The sequence below is a fragment of the Channa argus genome, chromosome 4, assembly GCF_033026475.1.
Source record: "Channa argus isolate prfri chromosome 4, Channa argus male v1.0, whole genome shotgun sequence".
In the NCBI taxonomy this organism is placed as follows: Eukaryota; Metazoa; Chordata; class Actinopteri; order Anabantiformes; family Channidae; genus Channa; species Channa argus.
Window position 1 is genome coordinate 23,120,897 of NC_090200.1, and position 19,706 is coordinate 23,140,602.

Below are 19,706 nucleotides of genomic sequence, written 5' to 3' on the forward strand. Positions count from 1 at the left end.
GCCCTGTCATGACTTCATGATTGCCATCATAAAAATGTACATCAGTTTATTGAGAGTGCAATTTTCTTACATACAAATGTAAACTTTTACGGTAAATACAAATAATACACATGTAAGTAAGTTTTCAACACATTTGACAATCATTTACCAAATAAAAGCCAACTGAGGCTGCACTTGCTCAGAATTAATGCACACTAAATTGGCTTGAGATGAATTTCAATAGGCAGCTTAACCCTTTTTGAAACGGTACCCTTTTTCACATCTTTCTCTTTAGGAACAGTGCCATCTGCTGTTTACAGAGGTAGAGGGGATTGACTACACGTGCACAAACTCACACAAAGAGTGATCTTTGCTACAGCTTACTGCAATGCAGTATAAATACACCTTCACATAGCTCATTTCAGCAGCAATGCCATAAGTCTTTTGTATAACAAGAGCCAAGTACATGTCACTTTTTTTGGAAGAGCCAACCCTCAAATATGAAGTCAAACAGTTCACCAGATTAGACTGCCAAATCTCATATGGTGCGTAGCAATTTTTTATGTACACCTGGTTAAAACTAATGCAGTCTACAGTAACACAATACTACCATAAGAAACCCTCCTTTATGGACATGGCAATGATCTGTTCATTTTTCTTTTAGAAAAAGGTGTTTTATAAGGGGTTCAACTATATTATCAGTGTGGAAAATGTCGATTTCATTATAGTGACAGGTGTTATTTTGTCCACCACCTTCATATAAATTAGGCAAAGAAATAGAAACACCTCTTAGGATAATGAGAATATAAAGCATTAGCCTAGTTTAGGTCTTGCTAGCTGTACCCAATACACTGCCAGGTTACTGTAATCAAATGTGTGGTCATCCACCAAAGCTGAACCATAAACATTTACCAGATGAAATACAATACACAGAGGTACGTCCTACATGAAAATAAAACATTTGTGAAAATCATTATACCATTATTAGAACCATCTATATCTTATATGTGAGATAAATGTCATTATTTTCAGTAGGGTTGCTAAATGTAAATTTCCAGGTCAAATATCAATTTCTATTCCATCTAAATTTTTCCCTTGGTAAACAATATTGTGTTTTCACAGTTATATGATCTGCTTGGTTAATGTAATTTACTGCATTTAAGCTATAAAATGTCACTAATGGATGACTAGCTGCTCGGTTAAGCCATACCTCAAACATGCAGAAAATTATCCAGTGCAGCCTGAAAAGAAAACTGGAACAGTTGAAGCATATGTCAAGATGTCATAAAACCAAAGCTACACCCTGCAGACTTGAAATGATGCTGTAACTGTGGCAGCCGCTTTGGTGAGACACTGATTCCAGTTCATTTTCAGAAAGGTGTAAGGTTCAAAAATAACAGGGCTTTTCCATCTCCCTTTACTCTTTTGCACCTCTACTGTATATATATTGCCATAATAACATTTTTACTCAATTTCACTCATCTGTTGTAAAACATGGTGCCTATGTACCATTTCACAAAATTTCCATTTGCTTAAGTTTATCCTTAGTTGTTGTAAAATTAAGTAAACAACTTGCCAGTGCTATTAAAATAACATGTCTTTGTTCATCTGAATGCCAAACAGTTCATCTTCATCCATCAGTGCTTTGAGGTAAGCGTCAATGTGGAGGAGACTCGAAAGATCTGAGGCAGCATGTTGCTCAACTGGTAGAACATCTCCTCTGAGATACTCTGTCAATACAAGGAGACACACAAAGCAGGAGCCAGGATTACTGAACAACAAGGGACTGAGGTTTGTGCAGCTCATAGTGACAATCAAAGGGAACCATTTAAAACCTGTTTTTCCATGTCCCCATGAAAACAAAAATACATCTAGACTGTTTGTGTACATTCAAGTGTTAACAGCCCCTGTGGTGCCCTTTAGTTCAACACCATGGGGCGTTTCTTTTCCCTGAGGGAACAGACATCAAAATGCTGAAATGATGTGAGCTCTGGCAGCTGTGACTCTAACAGGAAAGCATACCGTGTCACTCTAAGCATTGCCACCCATCAAATAGGAATGTTAAGCATTAATCTTTAAGGGGAAACAAAGTCTCACACACACACATGCAATTCTACCACGAGCCTGCAGCATATTTTTAGCCACTGTATCTCTTTGAGCTGTAAAAAAAAAAATGTCATTTTAGTCTGTGCTATTTTGAATAATGTCTGAGCATGTAGCTAAAAGGAAGCCAATGCAGTCGAAATACTTTAATGCTACTGGTTTTATCATCTTACTCTGTCAACATGACATCAGGCTATAGGCTCTGCGGTGTTCCTGACAAAAAACACAATAGCTATAGGCCTACAACATCCAGCAAAGCCAAAAATAGAAACAGTAATGCTTGATCCAGCAACAAAGTCACATTTATTTAAAAATATTCAGACTCAAAGCTGAATGTGAAGAGTTTTCCACTAACTTGTCAAGCAAGACTGACTTAAGTACAGTATAACTTTTGGCTACAAACCATCAAGGTTACATTTCAGCACGGTAAAGCTACATGTTAATCCCATTGCTTATCCCACAGTTACTGTATATGGGTAGATCTCTGAGCTTTCTTTTATCACAGCAGAGTAAAAGCTGCTCAAGAGAACCTAAAGTTCTATTATCTGTTAATTACAATGTTTAAACGCTTTTCAAGCTCTCTATTCTCACTCTGCATTCAAAGGTACTGTATGTACTGCAAGGCCAGCTGTGCCTTTGTGTGCATTTGTAACTACGAGTATACATTTCTCTTCAATTAACATAAAGCTTTGCTGGAGGGTGATTACTTAAAGGATAACTGTATGTCACAAGAAATGTTGGTAGTACATTCGACTCTTACCTTTGGCACTAGAAACTGCACTGTGCGTGATATGCCCCCATCCCATGAAGCCATCTCCATCATAAACCCTGCAGGTGAAACAAAAAGAAAGTGCGTTCAATTCATGTTTTACACAGCTAGTTTTTCAGTTTAATTTCCAACATTAAATCTGAGGTGAAAATACTTAATCTTACAAGTGTTGCTGTTAATATTTAAGCAGACATAAAGAGCACAGTACTGCTTAGACATGTGTTGGTTTAGAATATCAACTTAATAAATAGGTAAATAATTAATTTCCATGTTACCTTTGACACATTTGAACACCAGCTCAGCTCTCTTAAGACACCAGGGTATGGTCATCTCCTACAAAGAGATAGGGATTAAAATTTTAATTATTTTTGTTTAACAATGTGCAGCTTAACTAGAAAATACGATCATAACACATGTTAATCTAATGCAAAGACTGATTCTGGAAGAGGGTAAAGAAGTCTGGAAGAGGATAAAGAAAAACATATTTTTAAAATATAATATATAATAAATCATGGTGAACAGACAAGTTAACCAGGTACAAGGTACATTTGTAATCTGAACAATCACTGAACATGAAGACTGTCAAACTGTCCGAGAGTCGTTGTTTGCCAAGTGGTTTTCTGAAGGTGATAACACTTTCAATTACCTCTCCGGAAACATTTACAAATTTATTATAGTGAAAATAATTTTTTTCTTCAGACTCCAACGTGCTCTCAAAGGACAAATTACCAAAAATGTTTGGGTTTAGTCTGTTCTTCATCTAGAGAAAATATGCCAGTTTTTAAATAAAAACAAAACAAAAAACAAAACAAGAATAGGCTTGCACAAACTGGCCCACATATCTACTGGGTGGAAAGCAAGCAAACATGGAAATGTGGAAAGTTTGGATATTAAGCTTTCAAATAAAGATACTCTAATTCCTGAGACTTTAAAATTTGAAAATTTTGGTTACGTAAACAAAGAGGCTTTATTAGACATTAGAAAAGGCACTAGGTCTGTTGTGGCATGTTTTTCAAAGAATTTTACTAGCAACTTATAGGATTTTCACTTCATTATGTTTAAATGTTTACTCAGTTTAGATGTTCCCCAGCTTAGGAACTAAAAATTACAGCAAACTAAATATGTCCCTCTCCCTAGCAACAATTTCAGGATTTTCTGGTGGGATCCTGATGCATTCCCAGGCCAAACGAGATATATAATTTCTCCAGTGTGTTCCGGGTCTACCCCGAGGTCTACAACTAGCTGGGCATTCTTATAAGATGTCTAAATCACCTCAATGTGTTGCTTTTGACTCAAAGGAACTGCCGCTCCACTTCAAGCTCTTTGTGGATGTATGAGCTCTGTAAACTATCTCTAAATAAAAAGAGATTTGCCAGTTTCCAAACATGATGGAAAAACCTACAGAGTTGTGCTGTACATACACTCTGAGATACACTATGACACTCTAAGTAAACAGAAAACTCTCTACTTTGTCCTTCTGGTTTTAAACCTGGGAAATGTTAAGCTGCAGGATGACAGCCAGGGCCTGACAAGCCAGACTGCAGAGGAGGATGTGCTGCATAAACAAGCAGAGGCAGAAAAACAGGGAAGACATTTCACCATATCAGTCAGGATCATGTGTGGCAAGCCGATTTTCTTCGCACAAATTACTAAGCATAAACAGAAAGCAGCAGTACATAAGCTTAACACAAAGGCACATAACCAAAGAATAAGAAGAATATCCTAATAGCAGGAATCAACATTAATGTTTGTTCACTTGTCAGTAGACTCTATGATTGGGCAAGTAAAAAAAATGTGTTGGTCTGAAATGTTTCTCAAACACCAATTTATATGTTTTGTGCTGCCACAATATCAGCACTAACAACAACATATTATTTTCTCAGCACATTTGATCTTAATTGGTCCACAATGTCTCATATTAGGTTTATTATTTTTTTAATGCTGTCCTACAGCCTTCATGATAATGCAACCGCAAGGGGGCACAAGCCAGTGTCTTCTTGTGCCAGTCCCAAGTCTGGATAAATGCAGAGGGTTGTGGCAGGAAGGGCATCCGACGTAAAACACATGCCAAATCAAACATGCGAATCGTGACAAAGACTTCCATACCGGATCGGTCGGGGCCCGGGTTAACAACGACCGCCACCGGTGCTGTTGACCTACAGGGTACCGGTGGAAATTGGACTACTGTTGGTCGAAGACGAAGAAGAAGAGGAGGAAGGTGTGTTCGTAGGCAGAGAGAGAAGAGGAAAGCTAAGAATGTAGGACTGACAGTAGGGACTTTGAATGTTGGTACTATGACAGGGAAGGCTAGGGAGTTGATCAACATGATGCAGAGAAGGAAGGTGGGCATACTGTGTGTCTAGGAGACCAGGTGGAAAGGTAGCAAGGCTAGAAGCTTAGGAGCAGGGTTCAAGTTGTTCTACCATGGGTCAGATAGGAAGAGAAATGGAGTAGGAGTTATACTGAAAGAGGAGTTTGTGAGGAATGTTCTAGAGGTGAAAAGAGTATCAGACAGGTTCATGAGTCTGAAGCTGGAAGTTGAAGGGGTGATGTTCAATGTTGTGAGTGGTTATGCCCCACAGGTAGGATGTGAGTTAGAAGAGAAGGAGAAATTCTGGAGTGAGTTAGATGAAGTGATGCAGAGCATCCCCAGAGGTGAGACAGTGGTCATTGGTGCAGATCTCAATGGGCATGTAGGTGAAGGGAACAGAGGTGATGAGACTGTTATGGGCAGGTTTGGTGTTCAGGACAGGAACGCAGAAGGTCAGATGGTGGTTGACTTTGCAAAGAGGATGGAAATGGCTGTAGTAAACACTTTCTTTCAGAAGGGGCAGGAACAGAGGGTGACGTACAAGAGCGGAGGTAGAAGCACTCAGGTATACTACATCTTGTGTAGACGTTGTAATCTGAAAGAGATCAGTGACTGTAAAGCATTGGTAGGGGAGAGTGTAGCCAGACAACACAGGATGGTGGTGTTTAAAATGATGCTGGTGGTGAGGAAGATGAAGAGGACTAAGGCAGAGCAGAGGACGAAGTGGTGGAAGTGGAAAAAGGAAGAATGTTGTGTAGTTTTCAGGGAGGAGCTGAGACAGAATCTGGGTGGTTTGGAGGTGCTTCCAGATGATTGGACTACTACAGCTAATTTGATCAGGGAGACAGGTAGGAGGGTACTCACTGTGTCATCTGGAAAGAGGAAAGCGGACAAGGAGACTTGGTGGTGGAACGAGGAAGTTCAGGAGTGTATACAGAGAAAGAGGTTAGCTAAGAAGAAGTGGGACACTGAGAGGACTGAAGAGAGTAGACAGGAGTACAGGGAGATACAGCGTAAGGCGAAGATGGAGGTGGCAAAGGCCAAACAAAGAGCATATGAGGACTTGTATGCTAGGTTGGACACTAAAGAGGGAGAAGTGGATTTGTACAGGTTGGCCAGACAAAGAGGTAGAGATGGGAAGGATGTGCAGCAGGTTAGTGTGATTAAAGATAAGGATGAAAATGTATTGACAGGTGCCAGGAGTGTGATGGGAAGATGGAAGGAGTACTTTGAAGAGTTGATGAACGAGGAAAATGACAGGGAACGAAGAGTAGAAGAGGTGACTGGTGTGGAGCAGGAAGTAGCAAAGATTAGTAAGAGTGAAGTGAGGAGGACATTGAAAAGGATGAAGAGTGGAAAGGCAGTTGGTCCTGATGACATACCTGTGGAGGTATGGAAGTGTCTAGGAGAGGTGGCAGTAGAGTTTCTGACTAGTTTGTTTAACAAGATCTTGGAGAGTGAGAGGATGCCAGAGGACTGGAGGAGAAGTGTAATGGTACCAATTTTTAAGAACAAGGGAGATGTGCAGAGCTGTGGCAACTACAGAGGAATAAAGGTGATGAGCCAAACAATGAAGTTGTGTGAAAGAGTAGTGGAAGCTAGGCTAAGGGCAGAGGTGAGCATTTGTGAGCAGCAATATGGTTTCATGCCTAGAAAGAGTACAACAGATGCAGTATTTGCTTTGAGGATGCTGATGGAGAAGTACAGAGAGGGTCATAGGGAGTAGCATTGTGTCTTCGTAGATTTAGAGAAAGCGTATGACAGGGTGCCGAGAGAGGAGCTGTGGTATTGTATGAGGACGTCTGGAGTGGCAGAGAAGTATGTTACAGTGGTGCAGGACATGTATGAGAGCTGTAAGACAGTGGTGAGGTGTGCTGTAGGTGTGACAGAGGAATTCAAGGTGGAGGTGGGTCTGCATCAAGGATCGGCTCTGAGCCCCTTCTTGTTTGCTCTGGTGATGGACAGACTGACAGATGAGGTTAGACAAGATCTCCCTGGACTATGATGTTTGCAGGTGACATTGTTATTTGTAGTGAGAGCAGGGAGCTGGTGGAGGAAAATCTAGAGAGGTGGAGGTCTGCTCTGGAAAACAGAGGAATGAAGCTTAGCCGCAGCAAGACAGAATACATGTGTGTCAATGAGGGACCCAGGTGTAACGGTGAGGTTACAGGGACCAGAGGTGAAGAAGGTGCAGGACTTTAAGTACTTAGGGTCAACGGTTCAGAGCAACGGTGAGTGTGGAAAAGAGGTGAAGAGGCGAGTGCAGGCAGGTTGGAATGGGCGGAGAAAAGTGTCAGGTGTGTTTTGTGATAAAAGAGTATCAGCGAGAATGAAAGGAAAGGTGTTCAAGACGGTGGTGAGACCAGCGATGTTGTTCGGCTTAGAGACAGTGGCACTGAAGAAAAGACAGGAGGCAGAGCTGGAGGTAGCAGAGCTTAAGATGTTGAGGTTCTCTTTGGGAGTGACGAGGATGGACAGGATCAGGAATGAGTACATCAGAGGGACAGCTCATGTTAGATGTTTTGGAGATAAAGTCAGAGAGGCCAGATTGAGGTGGTTTGGACATGTTCAGAGGAGAAACTGTGAATATATCGGTAGAAGGATGCTGAGGTTGGAGCTGCCAGGCAGGAGGTCTAGAGGAAGACCAAAGAGGAGATTTATGGATGTAGTGAGGGAGGACATGAAGTTAGTTGGTGTGAGTGAAGAGGATGCAGAGGATAGAGTTAGATGGAGGCACATGATTCGCTGTGGCGACCCCTGAAAGGGAGCAGCCGAAAGGAAAAGAAGAAAAAGTCCTACAGCCTTCATGATAACTTTATGAAACATGGATCTATGGTTAAAAAAAAAGGGTTCAGCCTGTTTTGGTCATAAAATTGCAATTTACCTCAGCTTTTATGGATTTTTCAAGCGTCCAACAACTTTTACATGACAGGAGCTGCAGCTGCCAGTTTCATTTTTACTGTGTGAATGTGGCATTATCCTTGATGCAAAGGTGATATCTGTAAAAATTTAATATCACCTAATAAATCAGCAAATTGTATTCAGCAAGATGTATTTTGTTATCCTGTTTCCATCCATCCTATGCATCCATCCATCCATCATCTTCCACTTATCCATATTCGGGTCACAGAAGCAGCAGGTTTAGTAAGGCTTTTGAGACGTCCTTCGCTCAGCAATGATTTGCAGCTCCTCTGGCAGGATTCCAAAGTATTCCTAGGCAAAATAAGCTATAACATGCTCTCCACTGCTCTGGGTTTACCACGGGGTCTCCTACCAGCTGGCCATGCCTGGAAGTGGAAGGCACCAAGGAGCCATTCTTATAAGATGCCTAAACCACCTCAACTGGCTACTTTCAACATGAAAGAGCTCCACATCCTATGTCTAAGTCTATCTCAGGGTCTCATAAAACCAATATAACCACATAATCTGCAAAAAGCAGTGAAGAAATTCTAAGGTCCCCAAACCAGTCCTTTTCCTCCCCTCAGCTGTCCCTATAAATCCTTTCCAAGAAAGTCACAAACAGAATTAATGATGAAAAGCAACCCTGACATAGGTCAACACCTACTGACCACCAGGTGGTGATCAGTTGACAGGTCTACTCCTCTCTTCGTGTCAAAGACATATCGCCTAAAATGTGATGATACCATCACAAAGTCAAACATTGACCTGAGGCCTTTCTTTACACCTGAGGGTCAAACATGTTGTTTGCCATGGCCAAACCATGACTAGCACAGAAGTTCAATAACAAAGCACCACTTGGGTTCAGATCTGGCAGGCTGTTCCTCCCAGTCAGTCCCCTCCACATTTCACTATCAATGCAGGTGGGTGTTAAAGTCCCTCCGCAAGAACTATGAAGTCCCCATATGGTACCTTATCAAGGACCTCACACAAGGTCTTAAAGAAGGCTGGACACTAAGAACTACAGTTTGGTGCAAAAGCACAAACAACCGCTTGACCCTTCATTTAAAACCTGAAATCTGGAGAAAAACAAAACAATACACAGAATATAACAAATCTAGTTGAGATCATTAAATCAAGCAACCACATCCACACCCCAATATTTGAGTTCTTTTTTTTTTTTTACCTTAGGTCTATTTCCACAAAAACTTACAGGGCTGCCGAATACATTTTGGCAATAATGGCTGGACTATAGCCCTTTCCTAATCTCTTTCTTTTAAGTGCCTAGTAGCCAAATAATTGCTTTGTCCAACTCAAACATTTACTTTTTGTAAACATGGTTTCAGTCATTGTTTCTCTCCTGGTAAAACACCTTTAAACAATTAATTTCAAGTTTTTACTAAGACTTTACAGGCGTGGGGGCGGCTGTAGATGTTGTCCACAGACCACAGGGTCAGTGGTTCGATCCCCAGTCCCGGCTATATGTTGAAGTGTCTCTAGGCAAGACACTGAACCCCTAAAAGCCTATTCCCATCCCTAGCTGTGCAGTGCAGGTCCGAGTCCGGTAGAAATTGGGGATGGTTGCGTCATTGTCCACATGATCCGCTTTGGCAAACCTGAACTCACGGGATAAGCCGAAAGGACAAAAAAACAAAACAAACAAAAAAAAAACTAACACTTTAAAGCTGTACAAAGATGAATTGTTAACTTTTGTAGTTTGTAACTGTGCGGGATAACTAACTCCATGTTTTACTGGTCTGTCAGAACTTGGTACAAGCACAGAGTTTAAGAATGTAATAAAATTTTTAACTACAATGTATGCCTGGAGCCTGGAAGAGAAGGAATGGGTCTATCACAGCATCCATCATCAAATAATGTAAGTTTTACACCGTACTAGCAGTTATTTCTACCTCTGACATGTCGTGGACCAGCAACAGAGGAATGGTGACAGTGGTGATGTCATGTGTGCAGCAGACCTTCAGGATGTTTCTCAAGCCCATGATAGCTGGATCTCGTGCTGTGATATTTCCTGAACGAACGTTGTCATCCACACATAGGTGGAAGACAACATGGACTTCTGACAGGTTGGAGTGCCGTGAAATGTAGAACTCACCTTGAGGAAATTAAATAGCAGGTTTTTATTCCAGCTATGCAATGCAAACAGAAAGGACACCTCTAGTGCAATAAAAACATGTAACTACTGATTAATGTGACAATATTAATAATAAACAACAAATAATAAAGTTTACTTTCATAATTAACTGCTAGGAAATATATTGATGACCATTACCTGGTAAAATGTTGGAGGAATTTCGTTCAACATTCTTACTCTTATCCTCACCATTTCTTGTTATCTCTAGAAGGAAATGACAAAAAACAAAATGCAACCAAATCTGTGAACAAGAATGCTCAATGGCAAGAGCAGCTAGATTTACCATTAAAGGATACAACTAAAAAACATACAACTCAGTTCTTCACATATTGGATTGCAACATATAGTAGATTCAAAGTAACCTTTACTTCTTTTTAGTTCATCTCTTATACTGCTGGTTGGTCACTGACATTTCGCAACTTTGTCAAAAAACACAACGTATCTAGCTATAATCCACGGTACTTTGTTCTATTGAATACAAGCAAATATTTGCTTTCTTGTTTCTGGGTTAAGAGAGAAGAGACAAACATCCTCTTTACATGCAAATTTAGTCAATTAGAGATCAACTTTAAAATAAATGTATTCTGTATATTAAAATTAAATACTTTGAAGGTACAACCAATTGTATAGTATAGGTGGATTTGTTTTACAGTATCACAGCACAACAAGGCCTGTGCATAAAGAATAGTGTAACCATCAGCCTCACAATGCTTGCCTTTCTCTTTACTAACTCTCTATAAAAGTTCTAACTGGATTACAGTCAATGAAAAAGTGCAAATATAAGCCGAACCAGGTTGGTCTTTCTGCTTGCTGCTTCGCTGGGCTCTGGCATAAAGCACCACCTGCTGCACCTCCTCCAGCTGCTCCTCCAGACAGGGAAAGTGGAGGTCGGTACACTCCTTTGCTACAGTTGCAAATTCTGGAGAGATTGAATTTACAAATTAGATTTAGTCATTTGCTGGACGCTTTTATCCAAAGCAACTTACAAGTGAGGTATAAAGCAAACAACAACAATAAAAAAATCAAATCAGGGAGAAACATTAGAGCCAAGAGCTATAAGAAGAAATGTTTCATTTCATCAGATGTTAGTGAAAGATAGGACAGATAATTTTTTTTTATTTGAGGTGCATAGGAAATGAAATGAAAGCACTTGCAAGACAAGTGTCTCATTTACTCACTATCCCTACTGTAGCAAATCTGCACACCATCAATTAAAACAATCAACATGTACTCAGGGTGAATGGAGTGCCTCTTCAAAAATTTCAAAAGTGTGAAAGAATTGTGTTGTTCTCTTAGTAAAAGGTGACAGACAAACAGAGTGAATTATGAGTAGGACCAAAAGAAAAACTGTTACAAGTCACCAGGACCAAAATACTAATTACAAAGTCTATGTGAGAACTACTGAAGAAAATGGAAACATGCTGATTATTCAGTGAGAGACTGACAAAACATTTGTGTCACTTCCCAAGACATAACCAGGGGTCACCCAAGTGCAGGAGAAGAGAAGCGGTCTCTAAAGAACAAAATATTATATATTTAAACATGTCCTCTAACCTCTCTTGATGCCACTGTACGAGTTGACTCTGTTGTCGACCAATAACACCAGGCCACAGAGTGAGGTAGAGTAGACTGAAAGGGCTGTCTGGAGCCGACGCAGCTTTGCCCCACTGCTGCCATGCCGCCGGTGTTTACAGAAATCCAGCACATCTGCCCTGACCAATCGAAGGTTGTGCATTGTCTTCAGTTGTGCCCCTGGTAAAAAAAATATAATCCATTGTGGATCACAGAATGGTTACTGACATGTCAGCCTTCACAAAAATGTATATGGATGCTTGGAAAGAATGGAATGCTCGAGGTCAATCACCTAGATGTATTGTGAAGCTCTCCTCCAGCTGAGGCTGCTCCTCAAACATCCTGGCCCCAGAATCTGCAAGCTCAGAAAGCTGGCTGGGCTGTACCTTTATCTCTTCACTGGAAACCAAATCAATCAGTAAAGGTAGCTAAAACTGTACAGTTTGTAAAAGGCATATTTTATAGACTAGAAAAAAATCAAAATTAATAATTTTAAGAGTTGAAGAAAAAATGAAATCAAGACATCATATTTACTATTATGAGGTTATACTGCCTGGAGGAAAATACTATTGAACATTTTTCAGATATAAAAAACAATTTTTGTGGTTAAATTTTCAGCCATAAATAAAATACCAAAGAAAATTAAAATCTCTGTAATATTATTTCTTTTTCATAAAATACTCAAAGATCCAATATGAACTGTGCACATATTTATTTACAGGCTACCGCCTTAAGTAAAAATTAATATTTAATAAGTGTTCAAATTGTTTGTTCAATGTATAAGTTTCACCTATACATAAGATAATGATATTCATTATTAAGAAAAATTTATGCTTAGCCAGCACATTGTCTGAGAACCTATTAGCATAACGGTCCTAGTTGTTTCTATGTTTTGATGGAATATCTGATATACAGAGTGTGCAAAGTGTAAGACCTGTATTTAAACCACCACTTTTTCACACTTTTGAAAGATGCTGAACTGGTGCTACCATGCTATACATCAGTCAAACTAAGATACATTTTTTACTTTATGTAATCATGTCAATTTCTATGTAATTGTAGATTGTGCTTCTAATGGCCAGAGGACATGTCATGTCTTGAATTAGAAATGCTGCAGGAGTGCAGCTCTGAGATCAGGTTAGTGCAATAACCTTCTGACCTCCAAATGGAAAATAAAAACACTTTTTTGAGTTACACAGGTCATATTAGAGGTGTTTTATACATTTTATGAACTACTACGCTATGTCTTCCCTCCGACTTTTGTCTTTAAATTACTATAATTTATCAGTGTGCTTTACAATCTCACTGCTTCTATGCTTAATCTCTGTACAAATAAACCTAAGCTGGACTTACATCTCAAAGCCTACACAAGCACAAGACTGTGTGCCAAGGGCATGCTGTCTGTGGACAGAGACATGCTGCTCTATCACTGCCAGTTCTCACTCTGATAATCCCACTCAGACTTGCTGTATTTGCAAATTGCATTCATTTGCATTGCTAATGCAGCTTTTCTTTCTCTAATTAACAAGAGTAAGCGCCTAAGAACCTGACTTTAATTATCATTAGCATTAATTATCTAATTTTTGTTTTGCCCCCAGATTTGAAAAACTTATTGGGATCATAGAATAGAACATGTCTGTTCTGGTGTATGTGGATGTAAAGAAAGTCTGTAGATTTCAGAGTTGCATATACATAAAAGTATTATGCTTCCATATACACAAACACATACAGATGAACATACTTAATTTTGCTGCTGTTGTTGGATTTTTGCAGGTCATGGTGCAGTTTAATCACCCACTCCTGGTACTCTTGCTTTTGAATCCCAGTAACATGCTTCAGCTCACTGGTCCATTTGTTCTCCAGCACCTGTTTAAAGAAGACAATTTCTTACACTAAGTATCTTTAACATGATTTTGACACTGACGGAATACCCTAAAATGTCTGTGCTGAATAATAGTATACTTGTTGTTTCTAACACTGTTAAAGTTTACAGAGTACTCCAATTTTGGTTTTTACCTGCTGTGCATCAAAGTGCTGAGATGCCACTGTATTCACATCTTGGTCACTTAAAGTATTTCCCAGCTCATGCATCACTTTGTCCATTTCGGCTGCCTGTCTACCAGACAAAAAAAACATCCACTGAAGTATAACATTATCTACATAACACATAAATAACAGAGATGTATGTTATGTTCACAATTGTGACAGGTGACTAAAATTATCATTGCACTAATTGACAAAACCATAACTTGGATAAGTAATAATGAGGAGAAAATATATTATATTTCAGGAACTGAAACATAGAAAGTGAAAATGTGCAGACGAGCAGAAACGGTCCATGCAACAAGAAAATATAAGGTATTAAAAAAGAAAAGTAGAGAAAAGTGTCAAAGCACACCAATATCAGATAAGGAAATGTCTGAGAAAACAAAGGTATGTGTCAGTTAGCTAAATACTGCAGTGTGTTTTAACACCTGAGCCTTTTGATTCAACTGAAACCCTTTTGGTTCAGTTGATATGAACGCAAAGCGAGCAAACCACAATTTTATGATGATTAATAATTTACTAGCCATTCAAATGCTTAACTGAAGAACTAAAACAAATGTTTGTGATCTTGTATCCAGCCCTGTCTATTGCAGCAGGTCCTAGTTTAAAGTTACTGCCTGGTAGTTATATGCCTCTGCTAACTATTCAGGCTGCACATTACATGCATGTCTCTCCAGACTTAAATTCTTATCAGTCCATCCATGAGTGCAAGTGGAAATTTGTGCCAGAAATAATGAAATTCACTGCAAGCTAGTGGAGATGTGTTAATGAGAATGGGACAAACATGAGGTTACAGTGACCTTAACTTTTGATGACCAAAATCTAATCAGTTCATTACTTTTGTAATATTTATAATCAGATTTGTTTATAACAGTTTTCAGTGTTCTTACTGTGTCTTAGAACCAGAAGTTAATTTAGTCACACCCTAACTGAATTTAATAAAAAAGATGGAGGGAAATATATTTCATGAAGGACCTCCATGACATCCCTAATACCAACCTCTCCTGAAGTTTCTTAATCTCCATGTCTCTCTCACTTATGAGCTCGGAGATGCTAACAAAGTAGTTGTGCTCCAGGTTGAGTAGGGTGTCAGAGGCTGGGGAGTGGATCAGCTCATGGTAAACATCAGCAAAATCCTCATCCCAGCTGGGTTCTTCAGGCCGGGCATGCTCCAGTGTAGTCTGAAATGGTGAGAGAGGGAGAAATAAAACTTCTTCAAATTAGTGGTCAAAAAAAAATAAATCTATATATATTTCTAGTGATTTCAAACAAGCAAAAAGATACTCTATGACCTCTGCATGCAGCTTTCCACTGTTAACAAGAAGCAAGTCCTGCATTATTAAATACTCTAGCAACTTTGACAATGACAGGCATTGCAGAAGTACATTTCAATATTTTTTCCTATACGCCTATTGGTTTACAGATATGCAAGGACCATTTGTTCTTATGCTCATTGTATGTTAAATCATTGTGGGTAATGAACTGCTGCACAGACTACAAGTTAAGTGAGGAGCTGACACAGTAGACAGGACTGAAACTAAATAATAGGTGTTTAGAAGGAGGTTCCATTAGTGTTTCTGTGTGGCTACAGTAAATTGCTAACAGGTAGTAGTAATTGTAGTAAATTTCTGAGTGTAGTTGGTCAGAGATATTCACACCAACTGGGATAGCCCCTATCTTTGCATAAATGCCTGAGTAAGAGACAGCACAGTTTAGACTCCAGAACTTTAAAGTGTAAAACTAAATTATCATAACAAATGCATTTAATGGTATAATTAGAGGCATTTACTTTCAAGAAATGTATCAGTGAGCATACTTCATTAGAAAACCACAATGTGTACTCTCTGCCTCACTAGACTGTTTGTTTTGTATTGATCCTTAATAAAATAGTAATGACTTCAAATACTGAAACCACTACCACATATTGGATGTCTGGGAAGAAACGCATCAACGTGTAAACAAGCACAATGCCTAAGAGAGACATTAAACGCAGCATGCAGACTTATGTAATGAGATTTGTTTTCTCCAGAACTCATGAATAATCAATTTCCAGATGCACTGCACTACTTCTGTTTAAATTACTTTAATGATCCATGACTGCCCTGAAGTTAGCAGGAGCATTCAACTTCCAAAACACTGCTACTACAGAATCATGGCGCGGTGGATATCAAATCAGAGTTTGTTGAGCAGCCAGGGTGTCAAATTAACTGCTTGGAAAACATGCCAAGTAAGCAGTCCAGATCTAAATATTTCAATTAGAATTATTATTCCATATGGTTTGAGAAATAAAATCAACTAAAGGTGCTTTCTTATACAAAAAAATCTATTTAACAAATGTGAATGTCAATGAAATGATACTCATAGTTTTAGATATGAATGCGTAGAGAATTTATTATGGATGCATTTATCAATCATGGATGATTCTAAACAGGATATTTGAATGTAAAATGTCAGAGTCAATGAATAATCATAGGATTACAAAACAAACTGACTTTGGAAATTTTAACTTTATGTGGATATCTTTCACCCAGTAAAAAAAAAGACTAATTGGGTAGATGGCACTACTCTCAAAACAAATTATATCCTAATAATTCAAATAATATATGCTTTATTATTAAAACACTGGTGTTATTAGGCATTTTAATGAAATGTGTTTTCACCTCCACATAAGATCTGGTCCACGCATTTGTGAGCTGGTTCACATCTACATCTCCTGTTGTGAGTCTCTGTAGGGCCAGATCTGCCTCTCTGTCATAATCCAGGATCGTCTCGTTCTTGATGAAGTTGGAAAGCAAGGTTTTTAGTTCTATGGGAAGAAAAAGACATAAAACACTAATTTTAAATTGTTTTAATTACAGTTATTAAACAGAAATTCCCTTCTTGTTTTAAACTTGCAAAATTTGTGGGCTGAACCTTAAGTATTTTATGCATTTATATGATACTGTATCATATATTTCAAAGCAACACTGTGCATGCTGACAATAGTGTGTAGCATATCATGTTCCTTGTACCACGTACAGGACTAGACATTGTTTTTAGGAAGATGTATGGACAGAAATTACTCCACTTGATTTGGTTTAAATAAGCGAATCTGATGTTTGGTGTCAGAGAAGATTAAATGACACATCTTTAATGAATAATACAGAAAGATACCTTAAACCAGTCCTAAAACACCAGAAGTCACAATCAATCTTTATGTGTTCTATTTATTTGCTCTTCCAGCGTAGGGTAGGATTGTTATATTCCAAGAAATGCACCCCTGGCCCCACTGTCCTAAAATAGATTTTCCAATACCAGGAGCACCAATCTCACCATTTTCGATGTAGCATGGTATTTTGTGTAGCAGCATCAGTCGTCCATGAAGGTCATTGATGTTCTCTTTAACAGGGAACTGAAGAGGCACTTTGAGGACGCAGTTGTGTTTACCTGCCCTAAACTCAAACACAAACTCCTTCTCAGCAGTACTGCTCATTTTACATTTGTTCTTCTTCATTTTCACAGCTGCAAAATAAAAGCCAAGGAAAAATAATTAGATTAAGTCTACATTAAGTGTATGGAAATAATACTCCATATAGAAGGTCCAATAATTTGGGATGCTAATGGGCTATAATTAGGAAAACACTTGGACACATACACCAATCAGGCATAAAATTGTGACCGCCAGTGGAATTTAAAGCAATCCAATACAGTGGCACTGCCATAAATTCTACTTTTACAAGGTTAGAATTTCTCAATTTTTCAGTTAAAACACTCAGAAAGGTGATAATTCTACTATATGATTATTATTGAGGACAAAGTGGGTGGTGGAGTCGTACTGGAGTGCATTATAAGAAGGGGTGGTTCTAATGTTTTGCCCACCTCATTGATTTTGAATAGGAAAAATTAAAGAACCAGTGTGTTGGATTGCTTTAAATTGAACAGGTCGTCATAATTTTATGCATGATAGGTGTATGCAGACAATGAAGCACTTTATCAACACAGACATCACCTTCTTAATGTCTTGATGTGTAAATTTAAATTATCAATGATAACCAACTGACACCGTAGAAAAAAAAAACATTTCCATACAGCACAAACAACACAGTAGGACCCATAATACATTAATATGTTGATAATACGATTGTATGTATCAAGATGCTTGATAGCAGTTTAGCCTGATACACTTTACATTGAATTAGCTCCACGTTAGCTAGCAGTAGAACTAATGTTTACAAAGGAAGCCAAAAAATAATTAAATGAGGCACTCTGTCATGGGCATGTCTAGCTGACCACAGGTTTTATCATTTGCTGCATATTAAAATCCTATAAGTAGCATAGTTACCTGAGTATGAATGTATACAATATTTCCTGTAGCAGACCCAGCTCTTCTGTTTTGTTCAGTCAGCTGACTCCTGCACACTGTATCAGTGTGACGACACAAGCACTTTCGTCAATTTTTTCTGGTTGTGTTTTCGATTGTATATCAGAACTTATCTGATATATTCGGAAAGCCTAATAATTTGGTAAATCCAATATATTTTTTATGTGTGTGTTTTATTTAATCATTGTTATCAACAAAGCAGTTTTGCACCGCCACGAAACAATCGATTCTATAGTTTAAAGCGGTTTCCTTAGACATTACCTCCCTCTTCTGGCCAAAACTTGTTGGTTGATGATTGACTGACAAACATGTATTCTTGTTATTAGCGCTATCAGCAAAAAAAATAAAAATAAAAATAAAGGAAACAATGACGTTGTAGAAAAAAGGGTTGGTAAATACTAGCAAATAGTACCTGGAGTTACAACGAACTCCTGGTTCTAGAGTTTATAAGCTGAATGATGTAGATCTTTTTCATACACCGAAAGAAAGGCTGAGAGACTGAAATATTGTGCATAAACATGGCAAGAGGTTGTGCAGGAGTCTTCTCATGATTTCTTCCAAAGCACCTGTCACACACTTAGGTCTGCAGACCCCTGACTCATGCTTCAACTACAGTGTAAGAAAATGACGAAGAAAAATAGCTTACCTCTCAACAACATCAACAAATGACGTTTGCTAACTTGTCATGACAAAAATTATATACAATTATGAACTCTAAAATAAAATACACATTGTATAAACATTCTTTTTTTTCCAGAATGCATATGGCAAATGTGTAAATTTTACAAAAAACTCATGACTTTTAAATTAATTGTAAACAGTGTCGCCACAATAAATAATGTAAAACTTAGGTAAAGACTTCAACTTTTCAGACCCCCTTGACTTTTTAATTTGATTATGTTGCTGTCTGATACTAAAATTGTTCCAATTCATTTTTTATTAATCTAAAATCAGTACCCCACATTGACAAGGCGAAAACAGAATTTTAGAAATGTTTGCAAATGTATAAAAAATGTAAATGTCAAATTGGCTTCAGTGTTCACACACAGTATTCTCTATTTAGACAGAACAACACTTAAAATGTAGCTCAGGCCCATTAGCCCATTTCTCTTCCTTTGATCATTGCTGAGATGTTTTACACCTTGACTCTTGTCCATCTGTAGCATATTAGGATGCAGAGGATACAGTTAGATGGAGCCACGTCATTCACTGTGGCCACCCATGAACGTGAACAGCCGAAAGCCAAAGAAGAAAGAATAACATGATTTGGAAAGGAACACATCTCTCTACAGAAGGCCTTACAGCTAACAATGCATACTGTATCATACCTCAGTTGGTAAGGCAGTCTTCCACAGGGTCAGTGGTTCAATCCCTGGTCCCAGCTATATGTCAAAGTGTCTCTGGGCAAGACACTGAACTCCTAACAGCCCATTCCCATCCCGAGTTATGCAGTAATTGCTGACAAAGGTGTTTCAGCAAAGGCCATTTGACATGTCAGTTTTTTCTTTTTAATGAA

The 19,706-nt window shown here is 38.6% G+C and overlaps 1 protein-coding gene across 1 annotated transcript; it reads right to left on the reverse strand.

Moving 5' to 3' along the window:
* Positions 1–29: 29 nt before the first annotated feature.
* On the reverse strand, positions 30–18,251 carry ferry3 (FERRY endosomal RAB5 effector complex subunit 3). The gene is made up of 14 exons (XM_067502106.1): positions 18,152–18,251; positions 17,143–17,331; positions 16,491–16,636; positions 14,830–15,011; positions 13,801–13,900; positions 13,526–13,650; positions 12,077–12,183; positions 11,767–11,964; positions 11,003–11,131; positions 10,351–10,416; positions 9,971–10,173; positions 3,127–3,184; positions 2,843–2,910; positions 30–1,709 (listed from the first exon to the last, which is right to left on the reverse strand). Exons 2-14 carry the CDS (start codon positions 17,321–17,323, stop codon positions 1,617–1,619), a joined length of 1,656 nt encoding a protein of 551 aa, XP_067358207.1. The 5' UTR covers positions 17,324–17,331; positions 18,152–18,251; the 3' UTR covers positions 30–1,616.
* Between the last annotated feature and the right edge of the window lie 1,455 nt (positions 18,252–19,706).